General features: G+C 37.2%; 2 protein-coding genes across 5 annotated transcripts; one reads left to right on the top strand and one right to left on the bottom strand.

The window, feature by feature from the left end:
• Positions 1-990: 990 nt before the first annotated feature.
• Positions 991-2031, bottom strand: LOC144645772 (uncharacterized). The gene is made up of 3 exons (XM_078505319.1): positions 1874-2031; positions 1639-1793; positions 991-1372 (listed from the first exon to the last, which is right to left on the bottom strand). Exons 1-3 carry the CDS (start codon positions 1931-1933, stop codon positions 1213-1215), a joined length of 375 nt encoding a protein of 124 aa, XP_078361445.1. The 5' UTR covers positions 1934-2031; the 3' UTR covers positions 991-1212.
• Positions 2032-3241: 1210 nt separating this feature from the next.
• On the top strand, positions 3242-26232 carry LOC144647338 (uncharacterized). 4 transcript variants are annotated; one of them, XM_078507131.1, is made up of 29 exons: positions 3242-3398; positions 6257-6358; positions 8327-8367; positions 8671-8728; positions 9869-9930; positions 11694-11781; positions 12017-12085; positions 14676-14729; positions 15130-15168; positions 15290-15374; positions 15780-15847; positions 16456-16521; positions 17282-17340; positions 17554-17604; positions 17728-17809; positions 18780-18856; positions 18933-19003; positions 19166-19227; positions 19406-19503; positions 19895-19958; positions 20198-20432; positions 20843-21040; positions 21228-21755; positions 22222-22359; positions 22949-23096; positions 23526-23596; positions 23713-23850; positions 24848-25087; positions 25461-26232. In XM_078507131.1, exons 1-29 carry the CDS (start codon positions 3378-3380, stop codon positions 25523-25525), a joined length of 3078 nt encoding a protein of 1025 aa, XP_078363257.1. In that variant the 5' UTR covers positions 3242-3377; the 3' UTR covers positions 25526-26232. The 4 variants fall into 4 exon arrangements, with proteins under 4 accessions (XP_078363257.1, XP_078363256.1, XP_078363259.1 ...); XM_078507130.1 differs by having other exon boundaries at positions 24845-25087; XM_078507133.1 differs by lacking the exons at positions 3242-3398; positions 6257-6358; positions 8327-8367; positions 8671-8728; positions 9869-9930 and adding exons at positions 10010-10312; positions 10436-10497 and having other exon boundaries at positions 24845-25087.
• Positions 26233-26690: the final 458 nt, after the last annotated feature.

The raw sequence follows: 26690 nt of genomic DNA, 5'->3' as shown, positions 1-26690 counted from the left end.
AGGGATGATCAAATTTCAGACAATTCAAGCATAGAAACTACACTGTAGTTACCACCGTTTGCATTGATATGCGACTTCAGAAACCGAAACACCCGTGGAAATGTTTCCAATATTTCCGTCAATCAAAGTTTGAAGCGGTTTCCAACAATGTTTTGCACCAGTGATCACAAAAAGTGAACTGGTGACAAATTTTAGTTTAACAGGTGCTGATTAAACTCTTGTAGCTAAAAAACATCACAACATTCAATCAGGCACTGTCGGCTTTGTTTAAAAATAATTTTTCGTAAAGATCTGTAAACTGTTTAGTTTCATTCGCTTTCCAAGCAAAAAAAGCTTAATTTGATCCAAGTTTCTGTAACCTTTTGTTGGCATAAGGGAGTGCTCATTATTTATGTAGGGGGGGGGGGGGGCAAGGCTGTTTTGGATTGCCTGTGGGGGGCTAATATTTTCATCAAGGATGAAATGGAGAGGGGTCATCATTTTTCTTGGTTTTGCAAAATAGTTTCTGGGATCCAGGTTGTGAAGATAGATGACCCAGTCAAAAGAATATTGTCATAAATTTCATTGCTTTAGTATTTCACACCGATAAAGACAAATCCACATCAACCTGTTTCAGGGTTTGATTTTGTGGGCATTTTCAAAATTAATCAACCATTCCGTTGTTAGGGACATTTGCGGCTATAAAGTTTTAGCAATTTTTCTCGTTAAGGTATGGTTGAATGCTTTACTCAGTCCAGACTGTAGATATGACGTCATTGGGCCACGCCCATGATCGCCTGACCATTAAAGAAAAAGTCTAAAATTTTTAATGTTTTGCATGTTATCAGAAAATCATTAATGGTGTCATGTTCTTTGTTCATTTTTGTATCTTGGTTAGTATGGGTTTCATTTCACTTATGAAAAATAACTTTTAGAAAGATTAAAAATAATGATTTGTCCATACAATTTTTATAAGTACTCATGAATAGTTAAAAGGATAAAATTCCAAGATGACAGGCAGTGTAACTTTATTTGGCAAAATTTACATTTCTTTACATAAAAAGGCCAAACTACAATAACTATGGCAGTTAAAGAAAATAATTACTTAATTAACAACTGCAGCATTGTAAATGAAAAAGTCAACAGTGGAACACTAAACTCTAAATATATACAAACTGGAGAATGCTGCTATGATCCCTGAAAGGTCACCTGATCATGATCAATATGAGGTGCTTATTCACCTATCCTGATATTACAGCAGTGCTCGCAACATTCTGCATGCTGCACAAACAGATGGAAAGCATAATTCAACTCTTGTAGCTGTCTGTCTACTTCTTCGATCTGCTCCTGCAGTCTTTTATTAGCTTGCTCCAGATTTTGAAAGCGTTCCCTCCTGAAAAGAACGGAGACAAACGGTTTTTAACCCTTAGTGACGTGTGCATTTATTTTTATACAAAGCAAGTGTGACCTTGGCTTCAAAGGTTACTTCAATTTCTTGAATGTTCTGAAGTTTAGTCATAACGAAAAAAGTTACGAAAGAGCCCTTACAAATATGATCACTAATTTCAGTAAAAAAAGTTCAAGTTGCCAGAGATTGTCGTTGACGATTGAAAAATTTTTGGTCACCGTGGCGTCATTTACAAGCAGTAGCACTGTCACCTTCTTTTCCTGTATTTTCGACTGCTTTCCACATTTCGAGCTCTTCTTTTCCCGTCCGTCTTGTAGAGCCTCCCTTCGTTCATTGGCGTCTTAGCTGTAGACCATGTCGCTAGAGGAAGGGGTGTCTGGATGCTTGAAGAAGAGTTGGTAGCAACCTGCCATAATACCCAAATGAACGGTTGCTTACTTTTTACCAAATACGCAGTTTTAATTAACAAAACTAAATTTAAAATACCTCATGTTGTTCTGCAAGTTTGAGGCAGACTGTCGGGTCAGTATAAATTGTGAAATTCATAACCAGCAAACGACAAACGACAGCCGTACTTCCAGCACTTCCAGCTAGCACAAAGCAACCGAAGGAACAACTAGGTCCCAATCTCCGGTGAGCGACTTGTGGGATTTCTGTGGCACGTTGATAAAAAATAAAAGATGACTAAGATAGAATTTTTGATTACAGCAAGGCGCCCAAAAGTGTGACCACTTTTAATTTATTCACATTCTTTCGTGCAGATTTAATCCAATCAAAAGCCGTAGATAGCTTGCAGTTGACTTCTGATTGGATTAGATCGCACGAAAGAATGTGGGCAGACCACCCTATGTGTTCGTGGTTAATAATTGTTGACATATAAAGGTAATGTTGAAATCAATGGCGCATATAGAAGATATATAGAGAAACATTACGTCGGCGTCGACTTACTACAAAATATAAAGTTTACTCTAAATGAATCAATAAAAGTTAAGATGAAATGCTGAATGTGTCTGCTAAATGATCTCGCATGACACAAGACACATTCAGCATTTCATCTTAACTTTTATTGAATCATGATCATTTAGAGTAAACTTTATATTTTGTAGTAAATCGACGCCGACGTAATGTTTCTCTATATATCTTCTATATGCGCCATTGATTTCAACATGACCTTATGTCAACAATTATTAACCACGAACACATAGGGTGGTCTGCCTGTGGTCACACTTTTGGGCGCCTTGCTGTAAATTTCCTGACATTACAGTAAATGATCTAATAAACGCCCGGGGCGTCTACTAAATTTGTGGGGTCCAAGGCGAGGCGTTAAATAGATATATATGAGGCGTTTATTTCAATTTAACAGTAACAACGTAAACACAATTAATAGGATGGGTAGTTTTCTAGTGGAGTTAGATACATAACCGAGTTTGTGAATAGGAGACTAATCTAATCTGCGCTAATGCAAAGCCTAGAGATGTCGTTCATAGTTCGATATCGACATTGTTATCGACATCGGGGTCAACCATGTTGGCGTTGTATGTTGGCCTCTTCGATGTCCGAGTCAAACAAAAAACTAACGTTATTTCCTCGGTTTTTGAGATGATTCTTGGAGGGGGGCGTCTATTAGGGAGGGGCGTCTAATACAACTTTACACTTCAGGGGAGGCGTTTATTAGAAACGAGGCGTTTATATGAGAGTGGGCGTTTATTAGATCATTTACGGTATTTCAAAATATTTTCTCCTATAAATAAAAGTTTAAAACCGGCGTCGTTTCCCTCTATTTTGCATGAGCCAATAATATCACGAAATTTTGTCACGTGGTTTCACAACCCAAACAAGAGGAGCGTTGGGAACAAGCTATAAATTTGTAATGATCTTTCCAAGCTCTAAACAACTCGATTGTGTTAGAGCATGAGTTGTTTTTCTTCCCATTTTGACAGAGATAACCCTACTGAAGAACTACACAGATAGTAAAACGAGAAGCTGAAAAATGGACGAGGGATCAGTTGAGGTAAAAACGTGTTTCTTTCTACTTTTAACGAAGTGAAAAGTTGATCATAAATCTTGTCACAAATCAAATACATGAAGCTTAGTTCCAGTGTTAAGTTACACACTAGTGCCTCGAAAATATTAAAAATTTCTCGTAAACGGCGACGAAAGTAAGTTAAATGACAATTGAAACGCAAATTTTACTGGTTGTTTAAAATAGTCACCGATTACAATGGCGGTCAACAACTGACCAAACGCGGTAACCTGCAGTAGATGAAAGCATAAAATTTTATAACCTTGGGTTGAAATTAAGCTGATACATGATCAGGTGTTTTCAGCAACATGTATGTTAGTTGTTTTTATTTGTAAGTGTTTTTCGGCAGTTAACAATATGATTGGAATGCAGATACCCTACTAACGTTCGCATTTATTAATGCAATGTTCACACTCAAAGATCTACACTTTTTAAAATCAAAACAAAACAAAATAACAATTGCTCTTCTCAACATCACCCCAGAGGATAGAAGTTAGGAATGTAGGATTGAAGTCAGAGTTTGAATGAAAAACGTTTCCACGTTTCTAGTTCCTTAATTTCCAGTTATGATTTAACAGTTTCCTTTGATTCAATCCTTGGGGGGGGGGGGGGGGGGGGGAACCTGATGGTACATTTTATTACTCTATGTACATGGGGGGTTAGGAAATGTACATGGGAGGCAGACCAGAGGAGAGGAGGGGTGCTAGTGAATGTGGTCAACAATATGGTTCAACGCATGTCACATGTTAACCCATTTAATGGCCCAGCTCACCGTGAGTCTCTGGTAGCTCAGTTGGTTAGAGCGCCCAACCGGTATCTGGGAGGCCATGGGTTCGATTCCTGTCGACTACCCAGATTTTTCCTTTGTCCCATGGTTGTGCCATTGTTGATCAATTCATCTTCATTATTTATCACCGAGCTTCAATTTTACCATATTTATCATTACTATACACATCATCGCATGCCTCTGGACCTTCCATGAAAATCAACTCTGACAATAACAGTGTAACTTTTAATGAAGTTGATAGCATAAAAAACAACCCATGACCTCATTCTACTCCAGGTAACATGCAATGTTTCTTCCCAAAGTAAAAAAAGGGAATAGCCCAGTACATTGTAGTTAGGGTCCATTACAGTTCACATATTAGATATGCTTGTGCAGGGTACCTGGGGTTTAAGTAGCCTCAAGCTCACATGTAAGTGAAGAGAAGAAAAACTGGTGATGATTTTTTGCGTTCGAAGGTAGGAGAACGCATCCTAATCTTGCTGTGGCCTGTGGCCCAGTTGTTGTCCTGTGAATGCACAAGCGAAAGTGGTTCTATGTGTCGTATTATGTATGTCGGTATCTGGCAAGTTAGCCTCGATCTCATGTGATTAAACATTAGAAAGCAATTAATTGCATCACAGCAACGTCAACAGACAGTGGGCGCAAAAACAATTCATGAAGCTTTACTGATGTTGCATGCGCGGTCGGTTTAAAGTTGTATGACAATATAAACAGTCGTGTAACTCGGATTACGTTTGCTAGCCTTATCTTGGGTACCTATCTTGGGTCGAACGCACTCCCCTAATCTCTGATTATTACTAGTTTAACTTATTTGTTTCCTCTGTTTCAGACTAGCTATCTTGAAGCTAAGTGAATGACCACTAGAAAAATTAAACAACATTTACATTTATCTAAGACTGTTTACAGCTCTCTGAGAGTTCTAAGCATTGGGGTTTGTGATGTTGGCCAATTTTTTATGCAGAATTTCAGTAATTCAAATCTTGAATAATTTGCAGAATTGCGACATTCTCACTCGGGATGTGTTTGCTGCCAGTCAAAGTCACCATCTTCCTTGTTATCTGGGCTGTCTACTCTTCTGATTCTTTAGAAAAAGAAGGCATAATGAGTCACCTGACTCCAACACTAGTCTCCTTTGCGGCCATTTTTTGGGATGTCACGCAATGCTCTCCCAGGGGGTACTCCGGATTGTAAATGGTGGGGATGATCGAATGGAGACAAAACTCAGGACCCAAAAAAATCCCTTAGTCTTCCGACATTACCCTAAAAAATCTCTGGACCAAAAATAACCCCCCAAAAAATCCCTTGTCAAATTACCCCTAAATTGCTAGGAGGGGCAATAATATAGCACAAAGAAAACCATAAAAAATTGAACGCTTGTGTCTGTTTATTCATCATACCATAAATACGCCAAGGCCGTGCCAAGGCACTTAAGTTTGTTTTTAATACCCACAAAAATCCCCTATTGAAATCAAGACACCCAAAAAAATACTTGCCAAATTTTCCAACCCAAAAAAATCCCAGAATCGAAAATTTCAAACCCAAAAAAATCCTTCGATCATCCCCGTCATTTACAAGCCGGAGTACCCCCCTGGGAATGCTCCCCCCCCAAAGAAACGGATGCTCACATGCAAGCAACATTCCTTTCCCGATATATTAGCCCATCACAACAAGGGTTCCATTTTCAAGAACCCTCTCACGCCAAATTGGCCATTTGAGACTCCTCCAATTAAAAACTGTTTCTTATCTCTGCACAGTTGGAACAACACTTCAAGATGGCAGCATTTGAAAATAGTACAAAATTTTATGATTAATGCCAACCAGAAAAACTAAAAAAAAAAAAAAAACTAAGAAAACTAAAGGTGTGTGGAGTTTGCCCCGGCAGGCAAAAAATCCTAGGTACAGCCCTGTAAGAACCCCCACCCCTCTCAAGTCATCTTGAGATCATCGGATCTTGGCTTCTGTCTGGCCTAAGTACAGTATCTACTAAACACAGGTTTTAAATCACTGTAGTTATACTTTGTTTTAATTAATCAATTTTTGTGTGATGGGTGATTTTTAGAGTCTAGCTGAGGTTTTCAGATGTTTCATTTGTATGGAGAAGCTGAGGGATGCCAGGCTTTGCCCTCATTGTTCCAAAATGTGCTGCTTTCTGTGTATAAGGGTAAGTTGTTCTATCATCACATGCAGCACCTGCTGGAATTGCATAAAAGTGATGTATTAATTAAAGACAATTTTTATCATTGATTTTAATGACATTAAGTTTTAATTTATTCATGTTACACATAATGCAACACTGATACAACAACAGTATGTTAAATCAGACAACTTTTAATGCAATAATTAAAATACAAAAGTGATGCAGCAGTGTTAAAAAATTGTCCCCTGTTATTCCACCATAAAGTAGGGGTGTCGAATGGTCTTAGTTTGCAAGCACGCAAGCACAGTGTTTTTCTTTGTGAGCCTCAAGCTACAAGCTACCTTCAATAAAAACGGAGCATGTAAGCACTTGTAAAAGTATGCAAGCAGGAGCAAATGAGCACTCCCTAAAATTTTGCAAGCATAATTTCCAGGCTAAATTTATCTTTTTTCGATGTCAACTGGATGTGTACCCAGATAAATGATTAACAAAGAATGATAGTTTACATGTACCTTTGACTCTCTAAAAAAAATGGAACTTTACAACTATTCCAGAAAATTTAAGATTTTCTTGACTGACATTTGATTTGAGACAAACAGCGGTAATTACAGTATGTATGTTTCTACAGATTTAATCTTCCAGCATTTTTCATTTCATCAGGGATTAAGTGTTTTTTTATGATTCAAAAACCTTAAAATAATTTCTCAACAAATGGTGGCACTGTACTATGCTGAGTTTGAAGATGTTGAATTGGTAGTGTACTTATAACTGCTTGAAAATGTTGAATTGGTCATGCCATGTAAATTATTTTCAATTATATTTTGAGGTTTTTTTGTGTAGAGTACATTCAATTTTCAAAATTCAGTAGACACCAAGTTGAATTACTTAATGCAAATTTTTGAGAATATTTAAATAGATACAGTTTGCACTTTAAGTAATACAGGTGTTTTTTTAAATGGCTCTTTGTCACACTATGAATACCTTTTTGTTTTAATTAATTACTTGACAGGCTCTCAGTTTGACTTTTTGCAGAACCTTCTGGCAAAACAAATTCAAAACTCAGCCTAAAAATAGTGCTGCTTGAAAACCACAGTTTACAAGAATGATGAAATATTGGGATTTACTTTGTAGATAAATTTGTTTCAAAACAATCATTTTAGCCCATAATTTTGCGAGTCTCATCTAGTAATCTACACAAAGTAACATAGAAGTGACAGCATCAGGACTGTTATTTTAAAGTGAAAAGTGTAGAATTTATTTTAAATACGTACAAGCTACATTGTAGATGATGTGTCATTTGTATTTGAACACACATGGAATTCAGGATGATATTTAAACGTGTAACTGTAAGTTGATACCTCTTACAAATCCAGTGTCTGATTTATGTCTTTTAGTTAGCAGAACATTGATCATTCTCAGTCTACTTTTAGGTATAACATACAGGATAGATCATTGCCTGCCTTATTATATTGGACAATAACAAAATGCTAGGTGATCTATCATGTATGCTTTACCTAGAAGTAAGAGTTAATTTAGATCAATAATGCTTAAATTTACTTCCCAACAATGAGAAGGTGCTTGTTAAATAAGCTTGAAAAAAAAAATCATGTTTACAATAAATGTAGTTTTCCAGCTGGAAAGTGCTTGAAGTTCGAGCAAGTGCATTTGTTCTAAAAGAAATTTGAGGAAACATGCAGTTGCTCCAAATTTATGCAATTCTGAACTTTCTAAAAAGTTTGTTTTTGTTTTTGTAGCTGTAGTTGTGTGGTTTTTATTATAGAACAGTTTTTTCAGTCTGTTATTAATGATATTTAAAACAATATCCTCATTCATATTACAATGAATGTTTTGTGTTTACAACATTGAACACAACAAACCTAAAGGAACCATGCAAACCTGTTAGATTCCTTTGTTCTACCATGGAAAATTGTAAACTCTGCTCTTGATGTGATCAATACCACTCATTTACAAGTATTCTTGTCTTTTCAACAGCGATGGCTCACAGAACAAAGACCTCAGTGCCCGCATTGCAGGTAGAAACACTCACAAATAAATTTAAGTTTTCTTCCTAAGGAATTATTTTCTCTGATCCAGGATATGCCTTTTTTTGCTTCCATCAATCATCAATAGGAGACCTCTCAGAAAACAGAAATTTACTTCAACTGGTTTGGAGGGTCACATCATTTGGTTGTGATTGGCAGATTTCCACTGATTACGTTTGTCCCTATTTTAAAGGTTTATTGGCCTTTACTATGCAGCAAAGAGTAATGACAAAGAACAGGTTCTCCAAATTACTTATTTTAAGCATATTTTTTTAAATTTCTTTCTCTGTGCAGAGCCTCATTACATCTCCATGAACTTGTTCATTGTCGATGGGTTGAAGAAGTCACCCAGGTTTGTTATCTTCTTAAGTTAATTCTAAAAACTTACATGTAGGGTCTGATTATTTCAGCTAAATTCAAGATCACTTGAACCTAGTTCACACTTAAGTGACAAAGCAACATAACATAAAGATCATTTCTATTCCCTGTGTAGACTTACTCCATATTTTAAATGAAAAACTACATGGAATTACCACCCTGCCTAATGGCTAGTGCGCCGGACATCGGATCAAGTGGTCCGGGTTCAAGACCTGGCTGGGGCACTGCGTTGTGTTTTTAGGCAAGACACTTAACTCTCATAGTGCCTTTCTCTACCCAGGTGCATAAATGGGTACCGGCGAATTTACTGCTGGGGGGTAACCCTGCAATGGACTAGCATCCCATCCAGGGGGAGAAGAAATACTCCTAGCTGCTTAATGCTACAGAAACTGGGATAATTAAGCTTCGGACTGGTGAGCCACTTGGCTGGTATGCAGGCTTTACCTTTACCTTAAAGGCGAGAATAAATATTGATGGGTTTAATTTACGTTCTGCAAGCTTGTCATACCCTTCTTAACAAACATGAAGAAAACACATGGAAATTAAAGCAAAATAGTTATGTGTGCTTCCCATTCATGACTTTGGCTTCATAAAGAACTGGTTTGAATTTTGTGTGTTAAATATTAAATATTTCAACTGTTGGTTAATTTTTCCTGTGGGAAGAGTCAACACATGCTCACAAGCATGCTCTCACTATTGAACATAAAATATTTGCATATTAAATAAATAACACACATAATGGCCCCGACCTGTCTGATAAACACTTTAGGGTTAGTGACGTGATACGGAGGAGAAAGACGTCAATCTGCTTATTATCAAGATCTTTATTTCAGTGCATAATCCTTATTTAGAAAGCTTATTAGGAAGTGTGTGGGTTTAAAAATTCTGATGTCAACCTTCTCGCACTTAAGTAGTGATAGTCAAAATATTTCTTATTAATAAAAATAATGGACTTCTCATTACCTAATTTGCATGTGATGTTTTCAAAAAAACTATTTCTATAGATTGACACATATGGCACATGTCTTTTTGTATTCCATGTTTCTTTCTTAAAGAAAACAATACACTCACTGAAATTGAAGTTTCTTGTCTTACTCTTAAATTATTTTTTCAGCAACTAGACTCACTTCAGTTAACAGGGCCTCCCAAAACGAAAGATGAAGCCGACAAAGACAGGTGTGATAACATTAATAAAACTCTTGGCATTTTCATCATAAAGCTATTATATTTGGCAGCATTAATTTGCATAGAAAGTTAAGGAGAAATGTCTGTAAAGATTCTTTAATTTAAATAATCTTTGTATAGATGTGAACCAAGTAGCAGCAGGTGTTAATGTGAGATTGCTATATGTGGGCTTATTTTTATAACCCACACGACTGCAGTCATTGTTAAATTCAATGACTTTTACGTGTGATATCAAATGAATATAGATCGTGCACAGACAATACAGCCTATAAGTTAAAGTAGAACATTTGTTAAATGGCTGGGAAATCTTCAAAGTAAAAACATGAAACTGCTTGTAATATGTGCAAGTTGTGGGAAATTGCTAAAAGTACAAGTAAGTGAAAAGATTGTGCTGAGATACAAGATTATTTGGTGATTTTTGTGTTGAATTTTCTGGTTTTCATGTAATCAATTTTAAGAAAACTTATTTTACTAACTAGTGGGCTTAATAAAACAGTCTGTGCATATTCGTGTTTGGTCTTGGAGATTATGGATGAAGAAGACTACTTTTGTAGATAGGTACAGCATTTGTTGGTTATCAGAAGAGTATTTTATTTTATTTTTTTAAATGCAGTTCCTATCTTGCAGGAATTAAAATTAAACCATGCCTTCAGTCATGATTTGGAAGCAAATCTTCCAAATTACATCTGTTTGGTGATATAATGTTTAGTCTAATGTTTAACTTGCGAGCACTAAATGATAAAACAAAGTCTTTGCTTGTAATTAAAAAAATGTTCGACTAAAACTCAAGTCATGTTGTACATTGGAGAATTCAAATTATTTAATAAACCTACTAGGTCTGTTGTAGAATGCATTTCCTGGTCATAATACTACTAACTGTACAAGTTATGTTCATAAGACAAATTTGTGTGAAACACAGTTTGTATTGTTTAGTGAATTGGACTCCAGTCGGTGTGGGAGTTCTGCAGGTTGGGGTCATTGCGATTGTGGTATTTGGCAAGGCACTTATATTGTAATGTCTCTCACAACAGCTAGTGCTTTCCAACCAGAAGTATAAATGGGTACTTGTGAACCATAAGTGCACCCTAACAAAAAATATCAACCTATGATGCCACTAGGCTCCAAAAAGGGGCTATCAACATGAAACTTCAAACCTTGAAATTTGATGACTTACCAGCTATAGCCTAATTATAAGCAGCTCAAGCTAAATACATGTTGTGTCTGATGAAAGTTCAAGCTTATGTGATGTTTGCATTGTTCGTGACTGTGGGAATGATGTCATTTTTGAATGAAACACTTTCATTATACAGAGGATCAATTAGCATTATATTGGCCATAACTTTAAAATTAAAAGTTAAGATTATTATCAACAACTCCATATGCAGTTTTTTAACATTTTTACTTGGAAAAATAACTGTATACTGAATTGAATCATTTATATCCTATGTAACCTGACTCAGGTATAAGGGAAACTGACATTTTCATGGTGGTAGATCTTTGAAGAAAACATCCTGGTGAACATATATTTTGAGAAATACCAGAAGATTAGAGAACTTGAGAAGGATGACTGGATCATTTACCAATACAGTTTATTGTATATTAATCTGTCTTTTCTTGTTTTGGTATTTACTGTATTTTGTCAGTTTGGGAAAAAACAATAGTCAAATAAATTATTTTTTACATCGCAAAGGTGTGGTGTAAATTTTAGCTTACTTTTGATTTACTGAAGGATTTATGTAATGACTGTATTTCAGATGTGACATCCATCATGAGAAACTCAGTGTTTTCTGCAGCACTTGCAAGCAGTGTATCTGCCATCAGTGTGCCCTGTGGGGTGGAACAGTAAGTTCACAACAACATACATCTTGCTAAACTACTAACTATATGCAGAGATCTACAGTGCAACTACTTGTTGGAACACTCAAATATAGTGGACCATGTGATGCTACAAGCATAAATTATGACCATTGTCATTGTCATCGCCATCATTATCACTGTCAGACCTTGTGACACCAAGCAATGCAGGCCTTAACATTAATTTTGTCTTTGTATAACCTGAGTATCTGTTTTATTTTAGCATTCTGGTCACACTTTCAAGCCTTTGGATGAAGTGTATGATCAACATGTGTCCTCTATCACAGACGAGGTACTGCTACATGAAGTGCTACACAAAGAATCAAATAAAACATACATTTTTGTCTAGCTAGAGCATTTTTTAATTGAGTGTCGTAAAACCAAAACCAAAGTAGTTACTCTGGCCAATCACAGACAATCCAGTGAACCAATCAAAACTCGAAGCAAATACATGTAGCTGTCATGAAGCACGGGAAAACGTGCGCGAGCGAGTCGCGATTGGTTTTGGTTTTACTCCTGATTGACTGAGAAAGTGGCGCAAAATTTTTAAGCCAATCACTAAGCGTAGTAATGCAAAACCAAAGCAATCGTAATTTACTTTCGACACTCGAGTGAAACCCGCTCTATTGAGTATGGATAAGATGCCAACCTTAGAAAATACAAATACAAAAGTTCTCCATATGTTTACTTTAATGAACATTTCAAAATAAAAAAAAGGCATTTTAACAACATAATTTTAACTTCAAACATTTTTTTCATTAACGGGACTGTCACGGATTTAAGCCAAACTTTAAGGCATAGGAAATGACCATCAAATTTGTTTTTCGAAGTTAATCTTGTCTGCTTGTAACTTTGAATTACCGTAATGATTTGATTACCGTAATGATTCGATTTAGCGCCCTCCTTCCAATAAGCGCCCCCTTCCGAATAAGCGCCTCCCTTCGAATGTGTTTTGTAAATAAGCGCCCCCATTCTTATTAGCGCCCGCATTCTTATAAGCACCCCTATTCTAATAAGTGCCCCTATTGTGGATAACTGCCCCTACTGAAGTCACTGACGTCAACTAGATAAACTCCTGACTGTTCACCGTACAGTTCATGTACGGTATATATTTACTGTTAAAATGAACAATTATTTTAAAAGTAACTGAACTTTTAACAATTTCTAACTGTTATAGTTGCCCTCCCTTGAGGTGCCAAAAGTAAATAAGCGCCCGGGTGCTAAATCGAATCATTACGGTAAGTGCCCTCCTTCCAATAAGTACCCCCTTCCGAATAAGCCCCCCATCAAATGTTTTTTGTTAATAAGCCCCCCTATTCCAATAAGAGCTCCCATTCTTATACGTGCTCCTATTCCTAAAAGCGCTCCTATTGTGGCTAACTGACCCTACTAAAGTCATCAACATGAACATTCACTGTACCGTACAGGTATATATTTACTGCTAAAATGAACAATTCTTGTAAAAGTAACTGAACTTTCAACAATTTGTTACTGTCACAGCTTATGGTATTGCTAGTTATTGCCGGCCCAAGAGAGGCCCGCAACCCTAATCTTGACAGTGACCAGCGGATTGCGTATTACGCGTGCGCGTCACGTTTATAAAGGCTATCTGCAAACCGGAAGTTGAAAATTTTGTTCTTCCACCAAGAACGATCAGAATGCGAAAAATGTGTCAATCACAACAGTTTGTCGAAACAACGGAAGTTGAAAATCTGTTCTTCAAAAACGATTAGAATGCGAAAAATGTGTCAGTCTCAACAGTTTGTCACATAAGATCGCGGCTACTGTATTATGGAAGATTCGAAACATAACGTTTTAGACGTTGTTTTAATAGGCGTTGGTTTTGAGACGATTTACTGTGATTGTATCACAGATAAACCACGGCAAAACGAATGATTCCAAAAATGGTTGATCTCGAAAAATCCCTTACAACACTGACAACATAGCAAGTTCACCGTGTTCGATTAAATCATGCATTCCTTGCGTGACGCGTTACTCGGAATAATTGTCTTTTGTTCAGTGATTTATCGACACTGTCTGAGAAATTTTCGCGCCTGTTGGATTAATTGCCGTGAAAATGAGGTGACTTAAGTTATTTGTTCTTCCACCATGAACGGTTACAATGCAAAAGGACCCGAAAATGTGTCATTCCTGAGAGGAAGTTGAGATTTTTTCCCTCCACAATAAACGATTAGAATGCGAAGAAAATGTCAATCGCAAAAGTTTGTCAACTGAGATCGAGGCTTCTGTCACATGGAAGGTGAAGGTGACGGTGAAGGATCTTTAAGTGTATCTAGGCCCGCACTTTCTAACCTGTGGTTACCACTAGTTTTAAAATATATTATAGTTTTGTTTTGAACATTTGGTTGTTTCGCAAAAAATTAAATAAGGGCCCTGTCCCAAATAAGCACCCTGTCTCGAATAAGAGCCCTCCCTTAAGATGCCAAAAGTAAATAAGCGCCCCGGGTGCTAAATCGAATCATTACCTAACGGTATAATGACAAGGAGACATATTTGACTGCAATGAAGCTATGGTTTTGTCATTTACACTTCATACCGAATATCTGACAAAATTTTATAACATAGAATTAACTAAGCCGTGACACAGTCCCTTAAAGGCAGCTCAAAACAGTTTCCTGCATTTTTACAGCACCTCAACTTTGACGAATCAATACTAGTACAACTCTTTTTCAGTTGAAACAACAGTTTTGGTATTAAACAGATGCCCAATCACTGTTGAACAAGTTCTGATTATTTTCTTGACATAACAAGTTACCATAGCAGCAGTATTACCTGTTAAAAACACCCTTTATTTTCGCTTTAAGCACTAATAAATCTTAACAATTTGGGTGTAATAGTAAAAATCTTTTTTCAATGTTAAGGTTGCAGCATTGAGACGCAGACTTATGGAACTTATCAGTCTTGTTCAAGAAGTGGTATGTTGATATTTGGTTTCATCTACTCTTAATCTCCTACACTTGAACTTTCACATGCAAAAATTAAAGAAAAAAAAAAGAAAATCATATTAACTACTCACTACAACTACTCACTCAATAGTTTTTAAAGATGGTCACTTGCACGTCAGGATTTCATTCTTCACGCATACTGCAGGCCAAACTTGAAGATATGAATTTTAACTTCTCCTGTTCAGCTTGACTTAGATGTAGCTCATTTACCAACACAGCATAATGAATGCTCAAAAAGAAGTTTCATTTTTCCATGGACCCATGTATTAGCTAACTGCCTTCCAGTACATGTATATAATTATATAAAATTGTGTTATGCTGACTTGTAAACTTGTTATTCCATGATCTGATATTATTACTCTCAATCTAGGAACGAAATGTTGAAAGTTTACGTGAAGCTAAAGAAGAGGTATCCAATGAAAATAAGTTATAAATTTGTTGTTCTTCACTCAACATTTTCGTGTTAACTTTTTAATTAATGATTTGACACCATTGTTGTACTAAGTTTATTATTTTCCTTGTTTGTGTAGCGTGTTCGTGAAATCCGTAATGCAGTTGAATTGATGATTGCTCGCTTGGATACTCAACTTAAGAGTAAACTGCTCACTCTTATGGGTAAGTTATTTATGATGTTTTCAAGACATGTGTTTAATCAAGCAATGTCCTTGTTCCTGAAAGGTTCCTGGTACTTACTTACTAGAAAAACTGAATATCATAGTGGTAAATTGTATCCTTGACAGTTAGCTATATATTGAATTAACAAAATCACTACATTGGCTACCTTATTACATGTAGAACTTATCAAAATTGGATTAGACTGTCCACAGCCTCTCGATTTTTCAACGCAAAAAAGCAAACCTTGCTTCTTCCGTTTTGCGCTGGCATCCAGTTCTCTCGCCGTTCTCACTGCGCGCTCATCGATCGAAAAAGAAAAACACAAAAAATAGAGGGCTGTGGACAGTCTAAAATAGGATTAAATGATGTGTTTTATTTGTTTACGTAATACTTCTCCATAAACAGGACAGAAAAACTCACTCACTCAGGAGACAGAATTGTTGGAATCCTTGTTACAAGAAGTGGAGCATCAGGTTTGTTATGTTACGTTTGTTTAGCTGTGGTTATAAAATGTTGTATGTCTTCAATATTTTGCTTTACTTTTAATTTGGTTTAAGGGGGCTGGAATTGATTTCCAACACTATCCAGCAGTTGTACTTTTAATTGAACAGTACTACATGAACTTGTACCACTCTTTGATGATCTATCATTGTATCAAACAAATGCCTAACCACACACATGTTTTTCCACGCTTCTTGTCGACTGCATGTATTAGCCTAGAGTTTTGATTGGTTCACTGGATTGTTTGCAATTGTGTTCATTTTTTGTGTTTGGCCAGAGTGATTAGTTTACTTTTGGTTTTATAACACTCAATTGATAATCTCTCTATGTAACCAGTGGTACTTATGATTCATTGAAGTATAGTGCTCAAAACTGTTGCCAGCCCTATGCTTGCCCTGTGTAATTGATTAAACTTAATTTTAAAATATTAAATATTCTTTTGTTATAAGAGGGGTTTAGTTGATTGTTGAGTACAAGCCATTTGTGGCGCCTTTGAAACAGTTGTAATCATTGTTTGATTTGTGTTATTTCAGCGCCAAGCTGGAAAACTGAATCTATTTAATTGTTTTTCCTTGTTTAGCTGCACTCATGTTCCAGGAGTGAACTCATTGCCAAGAGTGGTGAACTTTTGCAGATGTTTAATCAGGTATTATAGTGAATGTCAGAAGTCTTGGAGCTACTTGAATTAAGTTCATTTGATTTAAGTCTTTAACTGTTGTTGTGGACATGGACAAAAATTGCGTGTGGTACAGTTCTTATGTTATCTATATAAATTGACAAATTTGTTCAAGTTATGTACAAAAATTATTTAATACAGTAGAACCCCGGTAACTCGAACTCGGATAACTCCAACAACCCCGCTAACTCGAACACACTACCATTTCCCTTGGATTTAAACTCACTTTTCAGTCATTTTTATTCGGTTAACTCAAACTGGGATAACTCGAAAACCCCGCTAACTCAAACTAAATTTTGTTTCCCTTGGTCAAAATTTGGGTCAAATTTACCCCGATAACTCGAATCACGGTTCTTGCAACTCACCACGGTTGCCCATTTATTAGAGCAAAAAAACAGATCTCGTATTTGACAGCCTTTTTCCACTCTTATCCTAAGAATTTATGATCGTGTTAGAGTTTCTGACGAGATAAGTTAAATTTGCACTGTACTGTATACTGAAGTGCTGTAAAATCAGTAATCTATCAATTATTAACTTGGCAAAATAAATATTCAAACTACCCCGATAACTTGAAACCCCGCTAACTCGAACGGTTTTTCGTTTCCCTTCAGAGTTCGAGTTATTGGGGTTCTACTGTAGTTAAATTACAAGCAATGGCTTGTGTGTTATTTACTACATGTATGTGTAATAATTATAAAAATATAACTTAATTTTAATTATTACTGTTTAGGTCCATCGTAAGCCAATGGCATCCTTTGTTAGCCCTCCAATACCAGCTGATTTTTCAAGGTAACTGCAAATTTGGAATTAAATTAATTAATGGCATTGTTTTCAAAATTGTGAATGGAATTTAGGTGCTGGTCTACAGCTAGTGTAGTGCATAGCCTTCCTTCTTACCCATTCAATCTGTTTTAGATGGTACTTGCTGATCAAGAGGTGTGCATTTTGCTCAAAAGAAGTAAAGGTCAATATTGTTAAGATGTGCATGTTCTTTACTTTCAGTGAAATTGTACCTGGATATGACACAAGCACATTCTGTATTACAAATTTCAGGTATGTTTGAAACCTTTAAGCTGAAAAACACAATTTTCAGACAAAAAAATATTCTGGACATTGATTCAAACCAATAACATTTAAAAAATGCCTCAGCTTGGTTAACTTGGTTTGTGTGTATAGTTTGTTACGCAGGAAGGCTGATCCTGTTTACAGTGAACCCTTAAATATTAGTGGACTAAGCTGGAGACTTAAAGTGTATCCAGTAAGTAATGATACACAACTCACTTGTAACTACATGTAACTTATAATAACTAGTAGTAATCAGAGATCAGGGGAGTGCGTTCGACCTATAGGTAAAATAGACCCAAGGTAAGCAGGCAGTGGCAAAAAAACCGACATGGTCGGCCTACTTGTAGTATGCCTTATGTCAAAGTTAGTTACTATGCTTCAGTACCGAACCAAACGCGAGGAGGATAAGTGTGAGAAAGATTGTGTGACGAGCCAAAAGAACATAGAATGAATGAAATTTTATGTACACAAAAATAATTATTTATTTCACTTGACCTGTTATCGTTTGGCACTATCGTTTTCCACAAACTTCTGGAAATAGTTTTACTTCAATTTAAAATTCCACAGACATAATTCACACAGTAATCCACTACACGCATATTACATTCACCCAACGATTTCCTCGATTTCCTTTTATGACGTTCAGTGGCTGAAGACAACTCTGCTACCTTGGATGATAACCTCCTAATGTTCTCCATGACATTTTTGACAAAATTACAATTTTGACCGCATGTTTTTAACCCTTTTTTTTCAAGCAAAATAATGTTTCTATGCTGCGTTTGGGGTGCCATCTTGTTTTACATGAAATCGAGGCCATCTGTGGCTACCAGTTTCCCGGCCGAGAATTGCCCCTGCAAAAATCAATCGGGGTGGCCAATCTGGCGTCCATACATCTGCGCGCGCATTAAGGCTCGATTCATTCCGCATAACAGTACACAGGCATACCAACTCAAAAGACACAGGATGCAAAAACAAAATTAGGCTTGCACTCTCCTTTGTCGAACGCAATAATATTGTAATATTAATTATTGACTCTCTCAATAACTTTTGAAGAATACTACAAAATGTTTGGAATCAATTGACACAGCTGTTCAACTGCAAAACCTAAGTACCAAAAGGTACATTATATTAAAATTAATGTTATTCTTGTTGAATATTTGTAGGATGGTAATGGTGTGGTGCGAGGTAACTACCTATCTGTGTTCCTGGAGCTCTCAGCTGGACTGCCAGAAACATCCAAGTAATAACACTTGTTTAACAATTTGATTTGCAATCAAAGCAGTACAAGTATTGATATTTTTTTTTCTTTCTTGAAGGTATGAATACAGAGTTGAAATGATACATCATGCTTCTCCTGACTCAAGCAAAAATATTGTCAGGGAATTTGGTGAGTTGCAGTGAATCAATGTCCCTAACCCTACAAATGAAATGTGGCTATTTTTATGACTTTATTGAAGGCAAGTCTCTATTGATGTTTGTACAAGTCCTTATTAAGTATGTGAATTATTATGGAATTTGGGATTTATTAGCTGATATGTTTTTTTTGCAGCTTCTGACTTTGAAGTTGGTGAATGTTGGGGTTATAACAGATTTTTCCGTTTGGATCTTTTGGTAGGTAGCATTGTGAGAAATTGTTTTGGCCAGCTATTAAAATCATAAGTGATAAAAAAGCCAGTCGTATTAGCTGTGTATTTAGCATTATCTTGTTAATTTGTAGGGGTGATAATATGTAGAATAATGGCATTATTAATGGTGGTGATGATTGATGCATTGTTATTTTGTTGTGTAGGGAAGTGAAGGATATTTGAATACAGCAAATGACACGTTGATTCTAAGATTTCAAGTCAGACCTCCAACCTTCTACCAAAAGTGCAGAGATCAGCAATGGTAAGCAGCTTAAGCTGTGACTGTAGAGTGATGGCACATGGTGCAGTGACACTTTTCTGGGGACATGCAATTGCAACACGTTCCTGCACTGCGACATGTCCCTGCAGCATGCTCCTTTCCTGCATCAATGATTTAAATGATTTATTACTTAAAATTAAATGATTTATTACTTACTTTCACTTGTTAATGGCACATGATGCAAAAAAATTAAAAGACTTGCACATTATTATCCAAATTCTCTCAGAACTAAGAATTTAATAACTCACTCAAAACAAAGTCTGTGAAAAAAACAGCTATATAGTCCTTCAAGCTTGACTTGCTCTGGCTTCCCAGGCTTTTTTCAAGTGTGTTATTAAGCAAACAATTCATTTTGGGGGTATTTTTTCCGCAGGTATATCAATCAACTTGAAACTGGTCAGACACAGTACATCCAACAGATTAACGACTTAAAAGAGGTACTTAATATTATAAAAAAATTTGCGATCAGACAAGGTAAATGAGTGACATTCCTCTCAAACCGCTGTCAAAGTACTCAAAGTGATTCTAAAATATTTTAAAAGCACATTTACAGCACACTGTTGATAATACCATGCAGCTTTGAACGTTTCACTTGTTGGATCATCATTATTGCGTGATTTGCATTGGTCTATTTGTGTTGTGTATTCACTAATCAATCAACTTATTTGATACACAGCGACTTGCCATTGAGCTGTCCAGGAATCATGCACCGACTCCAACAGCAGCTGCAGGCAGTGTGTCAGATATGAGTCACGTGTCTCTACTGGAACAGTCACTAGATAACATGGACGACGATAATGATCATTTGGTTACCAAGCAACACAGTGATGGACAGGTGATGATAAGACAGGCACAGTCCAGCAGACCACGTGCTACAGTACACACTGCAATTGATGTAGAAACTGCTTCAGGTATTGTGCTGATAGTTGATTGAGTTGGTAAGGGTGGGATGGACTAAAAGGAGTGCTGCCTAAGGGTGTGCAAGCTCACATTTTTAGTGTGGGCCAAGAAAATGGAATATAATGAAGCATTTGACAAAACACTGACCTCTGGTCCACTGACCCACAGCTGAGCTGCTCTAAAATTCACGGCGACAGCAGAAAATGAATTAAGAAGTAAACTTCTGGAGCTTGGCAATAACGCTTAGAGGCTATTGCTGCCCAGGGTGCAGCAATATTCATCGTCACTCTCTACTTTTTTATGCTATTCATCAAAAATGGTGAATACTCCTTGAAGCCTTCATCATTATGGCATACTGTAGCTAACATGCAGGCTGAGTTGTCTGTGTCCACAGTTATTTCTAACAGAGGTCTTATTTTAGGGCCAATTCTTCCAGCCTCAGAGGAAGGGGAAGAGGTAGTTGATGGAGACATGAATGAAGAAGATGAGAATGCAGAGGAAGATGAGGAAGAAAGTGGTGCAGACAGTGGCGAGGAGGAGAATGAAGTGGAGGGAGGAAGGACAGAGGCTGAAGACGACACATCAGAACCAGAGGGAACTGAGGAGGAGTCCTTAAGAGGTACAGCCTTAATGTATTCATCACTTTTGGTATTTTGTGAAGCTCACGAAAAAGTACCTGTAGAGTTGTTAAATTATTGTTCAGTTTCCTTTTCATTCACTGCGTGTTCTAATCTTCTCACAACCAACCAGTGAGTTACATCACGGTACCAGCATTGTTAGCTAAATGGGTTGATTTATTGTTTCAGATGATACTCTAGAAGAGGAAGCTTTGCAAGATCTTGTCCCGTGTTCAGAGAGTCTCCATGAAGAACAAGAAGCTGCTCAACAGAAGGAGCAAGAGGCCTGGGATGTGGAGGATGTTGAACTGGAATTCTTTGATATTAACAGCATGACTGAGCAAAGAGAAGAGGTAGAACCCAAGCCAGAGGTATTGTTAGCTCAGCAGAACAGTTGTGCTAACTGTCTTCCTAACAATCAAAGCTCTCTTATTGATGCAGAAGAAAGAGCACTCCTTAATCTGCTAAAGTTTGACAATAGAGGCCCCAGAGGGTCGCGCTGGAATGCTCCTGGAGTGTCCAGGAGGTATGTTACACTAGTGGAATGGCCAAAGAGAGGAGACGAGTCTGACAAGGACAAACACAAAGATCGAGTCAAAAAGAGAGCTCGCTTGGAGAAAACCAGCAGTATGTTGGAAAGATTGCAGAGCTGTTTAACCCGCGCAGAAGCACACAAGGCAGCTGCTGCTTCGCTTGATAGTGCTAAAGCCTTAGAAGGTAATTTAATCTTCCATTTGCACTCAAGAATCCTGTAGTCATTCGTTCTTTGACTGGAAACCATTTCTCTTCTACTGCTAATGCACGTACCACACATCCAGAGTTCAACTTTTAGCACATGTCAGCAATTTTATTTTACAGAATTTGTTTTGTCAATCTGTTTCCTTTTTTCGTTGGGGATTTATTGCTCCGCCATGAAATTGACTATATTTTCGTTAGTTTTGACTAGATCCTAAAAAAACCTCGTTTTATCTGTTTCTGAGCCAGATTTATGACTAGATCCTAAAAAAACCTCGTTTTATCTGTTTCTGAGCCAGATTTATTGGTGACAGAAATTTGTTCGACAAGCTTTCCGAATTCACAGTGACCTATTTCAACTGTTTTGTTTCATTAACCTAAGGTAGTTGTTCTTTGATAGTGTGTAAACTGCAGTGTCTGTAGAATAGCTCTGCTGTTTTGTGTGTAGAATCCTTGTCAAATGGAAGTTATCCCAAGACGTCAAGATCTGGAGCAGGCAATGTCAGGCCTCATCGCAGAGGTGCTTCACTACCCAGCTTAGATGGCTCTGGTGATTTGAAAAATCGTACTTCACCAAAGAAACCAGGTATGGTATTTTGCGCACTGTTAAATATTATCACAGGTGTACACTGTGAATGGCATAAAAGCATCTCATGGTATTGCCTTTTACTGAGAATGACAGGTATGATTCAATTTGGCGCTAGGGGCACTGTTCATTTTTTTTTTTGGAGGGGGGGGGGAGCTCGAAGGAGGGCGCTTATCGGAGACAGGGCTCACAAAAGGGACTGGGCGCTTATTTCCTGAATGATATAAATATCTGAATGTGTAAAACGAAAGGCAGATATTTTGCCCTCACATGAAAATAACTGGAGATGGCGACACTTTGAAAATCGAATTCATATAATATTATAAACGTTACCTCCATGACAGAATGGAGAAAACTTTTTGTTATATAGCGCTTATTTTCCTCACGAAGACGCGCACATTCATTAGTCTTGGGAAACATAGAGATTAAAGGGAAACAAAATTCGTTTTTGCTCGGGACCAGTCATGAAGTGTTCATATAAACTTTACCTCTACAGTATGGACATTTGGGTTCTGTTATAACAGCCTAATCTTCTTAATGTTGTTTATTTATATTAATCTTTGTCTTGACTGTTTGTTTTTATCATTAGGTGCTGCAGCTAGTATTTGTGTCAGCAGCTCAGGGCTGGCAGGGGCAGCTTGTAACATCCCTCCTGACCATGATGACGGGTGTGGCAGCCCTGAGCCAGACCTGTCAGCACCCCATCACTTGCCAGAAATGGACACAGATGTACCACGGTAAACAACACACCTACATTGATTTGTTAGCTTCTTTGTGGTCTGTCTTTTTTTAGAGGAAGGGAGAAGAGCCCACAAACTCACCATTAGGGCCCGGTTGTTCAAAGCACAATTAAGCTAATCCAAGATTAGCATGAATTTTATTTTTAGCTTTGTAACTTTAACGTGAGGTTTTCTATTTATATTTTCTGTTTTCTGCTTTTTACTTATCATAAATCTCAAACTCCACAAAACGTTGGCAACGAAGAAGACTTACATACAAGAGAAATTAAAACCTTGATCAAATTTAATACTGGATTTAGGATTAATAATATTATGTTCCAGAGAGGAACAAATTTCTACCTTCATTTCGTAAATTTCAAACAGTCACGCAGATGCTACTGTTGACTCACTTTTGTTTTTAGTAACTTTTAATGTACATTGTTTCAGTTCCAGGCCAAAAGATACTAAACGAAAGGTACACAGAGCAAACACTTCTCACTCCACAGTTGGAACTGAAGGTATACTCAACTGATTAGAAACTTATTCTTACAGGTCTGTGTCCCCTCTGATTCTGAGTAGTCGTTATTTTTTTATCCACACGGTGTCTTAGCTATTAACGTTTTTTTGTGTGCAGGTCTTCAGTTAAGTTCTCAGTTACTGTCAGACCTTAAACGTGCCTCGACCATCAACAAAACGTACAGAATGAGGTACTCTGCAACTGAGGAAGAACTCTTACAGTCTTTAAGCACTTCTCACATCGTTCCTGCACAAGGTAACGTACTGATATACACTGAATCATTCACCAGCGCTTGGTAACAGTAATTAAATGATAAAGGTGTTGAGTTGTGTTTTCTTTGTATTTTTTCTCAAAAGGAAAAGAAAAACAATTTTTCTGTTGGTTGAGAATCGAAACATTTTCTCCTCAAGGATTGTATAGCAATCAGTTCAAGGCTGAAGAATGCTTTTAAATTCCTGGCTCAACTTCCACGCTCTTTCAGCTAAAGATCAAGGAAGCTATACACAGTCAAAGGCTGGGAGCAAATCAAGCATTTCAACTCAACATGTGCCTTTTCCCTTGCGCTATTTAAACTTCATAAGCATGCGTAAAATCTGGGCTTTATTCGTGTTCTTCTAACCACTGACACGTTGAAAATCCAAAAAAAAAAAACGAAATTTAAGTATCCTTGGTTTCAAAAATTAAGATCGACTGCAAAAGAAAAGTGATACAGTAGAACCCCGGTAACTCGAACTCTGAAGGGAAACGAAAAACAGTTCGAGTTAGCGGGGTTTCGAGTTATCGGGGTCGGTTGAATATTTAATTTGCCAAGTTAATAATTGATAGTTTACTGATTTTTCAGTACTTCAGTATACAGAATAGTGTATATTAAACTTATCTTTTCAGAAACTCTAACACGATCATAAATTCTTAGTATACGAGTGGAAAATGGTTGTCAAATACGTGATCTGTTCGTTGCTCTAATCAATGGGCAACCGTGGCGAGTTGCAAGAACCGGAATTCGAGTTATCGGGGTAAATTTGACCCATTTTGCTCAAGGGAAACGAACTTTAGCCCGAGATAGCGGGATTTTCAAGTTATCCGAGTAAAAATGACTAAAAAGTGGGGTCAAATCCAAGGGAAATGAAAGTTAGTTCGAGTTAGCGGGGGTGTTTGAGTTATCCGAGTTCGAGTTACCGGGGTTCTACTGTAGTTGAAAATAAATTCAAAGTTTCACAATGATATTTTCTTTTTTCACTCCACTGCAAAGTAGATCCTTGTCCTCCTGGTGGTAGTACAGATAACACTTTGATGCCATCACTGAGTGCGGCATTACACTCAGCAGGAGACGAGTATCACTTGGTACACATCAGCAATGATGACCTCACTGATGTACACAGCGACAACTCAACCACTTCCCCTCCCCCCATAGTAATGAACAGAAAGAGGAGCTCACCAACTGGCAGTAACAGCAGCAGGGAGCTTGAGAACAGTCCCACACCAGGGAGTACAGGTATGTGGTACACTTGAATGCCCGGTATGCACCCGGTCCACCTTCATGCTTTAGTGATAAATGAGATAAAAATATGGAAGAACTGCAACTGCTTCAAAGTGGGTTTGTATCTACCAATAAATATTGTTCGACTGATGTACCAAGCTCGTATTTGAATCCTCACGACTGCCACACTAGAAAGGTATTTAACAAATCCAAGGTATTTAACAGTCAGTGATACAAGCTTCTAAGCTCTCCCAACAGGAGTGGAGCTTATGACCTTCCACTGAGCTACAGGAGAAGGACATAAGGAAATGAGACACAAGCTAGGACATGTTACACACGTATTATGAACAATTTGTTTTATTTGGTATTTTTTCTCTTCCTTGTGCAGGTGGCTCAAGCCCTCAATTAAATGACAGCAGTGCAGAAGAAGATAAAGGAAGTACTGATAACTAATGCAGCTGCATCGCGAGTTCCTTGATAATTATACACATAATTATTGTAATGAATTTAGTTGAATTATGTACATAGTGGCGGATCCAGGGGGGACTCTAGTATTACAGTGTCAAAATGTCGTACTCTCTCAATCCAGGTCTCCGCCTTGCATGCAAGTCTGAATCCGCCACTTGTACTGACATGATTGAAAATTAACAGATGTATAATTTATTTATAAGTTAATAATATATAGCTGTGCTCCGCTAAGTTATATTTGATGTAATTATAGTGTCATTATCTCGACTTGTATCGTTTTTGTATTATTTATGTTTTTTGGAAGGATACGTTTCCTAGCAGTCAGTCAGTATTGCAGTAGGTGTTGCTTATTTTTGACTCAGCGTCAGGCAGACTGACTTGAGCATGCTCAAACGTGTTCTTAAGCAAAAGCAATCCAAGTGCTTATTGCTGGTAGTGCTTGACTTCAGAATGCCAGTTAGTGATGTCTAGTTCTAACCCTACCCTTCTTTCGTTCAACCCTTTAATGATGTTTAAATTATCCTTTCTTCAAGAATGATAAGCTGCCGTATGTGGAAAATAAAGCCTTCAAATAACTGTAAATACATTCCGTGAATATATTAAATGCTAATCCGGAGCACAGCAAGAGTATATTTTGAGAGTTCAAATTGATTCTCCGGCAGATTAATAAATTATTATAGTTGATTGGCGTTGTGGTTTCTTTGTTTTAAATTAATGTTGTTTCAACCATCTTCAGAGACTGAAATTAGATACATTAGGACAAGAAGAAGTAAAACAATCGCAATTGACGCAAACAAACGTTCGATTTATTTTCTTTTTCAAACTTGTGCAACTTGTTTTGACGTCGTTGATAAGGTATTTTAATTTTCTCACTTCTAGTCCGGCGGTTATCGACCACAATTGTTCAAATTAGTGATAAAAGCATGAAACTTTCACAGATTACTAATGACCCCAAGGGTAGTTAATTCTGATATAGGGCCAAGCCGAGTTAAGCTCTGGAGGCGGGAACTGCGCATGACTGAAACTTCCCAGCATGAAAACGAGGCTGCAAAATATAAATCCCTCTAAAGCCCGTATTAATGTGTCAATTTGCAAAAAAATACCCAGAAGTGACAATAAGTCATTTCCATTCTTGTAAGATTTATTTCAG

This window comes from Oculina patagonica, chromosome 3 (genome assembly GCF_052425735.1).
Source record: "Oculina patagonica isolate OP01 chromosome 3, crgOcupat, whole genome shotgun sequence".
In the NCBI taxonomy this organism is placed as follows: Eukaryota; Metazoa; Cnidaria; class Anthozoa; order Scleractinia; family Oculinidae; genus Oculina; species Oculina patagonica.
The sequence above is the reverse complement of the archived record's forward strand: the minus strand, read 5'-3'. Positions and strand labels throughout refer to the sequence as shown.

Coding starts and splice junctions, on each gene's coding strand:
- LOC144645772 (XM_078505319.1), bottom strand. CDS start 1,933: ATGAATTTCACAATTTATACTGACCCGACAGTCTGCCTCAAACTTGCA. Junction 1,794..1,873: donor AACTTGCAGAACAACATGAG/GTATTTTAAATT, acceptor GTATTATGGCAG/GTTGCTACCAACTCTTCTTC. Junction 1,373..1,638: donor CGAAAATACAGGAAAAGAAG/GTGACAGTGCTA, acceptor CGTTCTTTTCAG/GAGGGAACGCTTTCAAAATC.
- LOC144647338 (XM_078507130.1), top strand. CDS start 3,378: ATGGACGAGGGATCAGTTGAG. Junction 11,782..12,016: donor GTGCCCTGTGGGGTGGAACA/GTAAGTTCACAA, acceptor GTTTTATTTTAG/CATTCTGGTCACACTTTCAA. Junction 16,522..17,281: donor TTTTGCAGATGTTTAATCAG/GTATTATAGTGA, acceptor ATTACTGTTTAG/GTCCATCGTAAGCCAATGGC.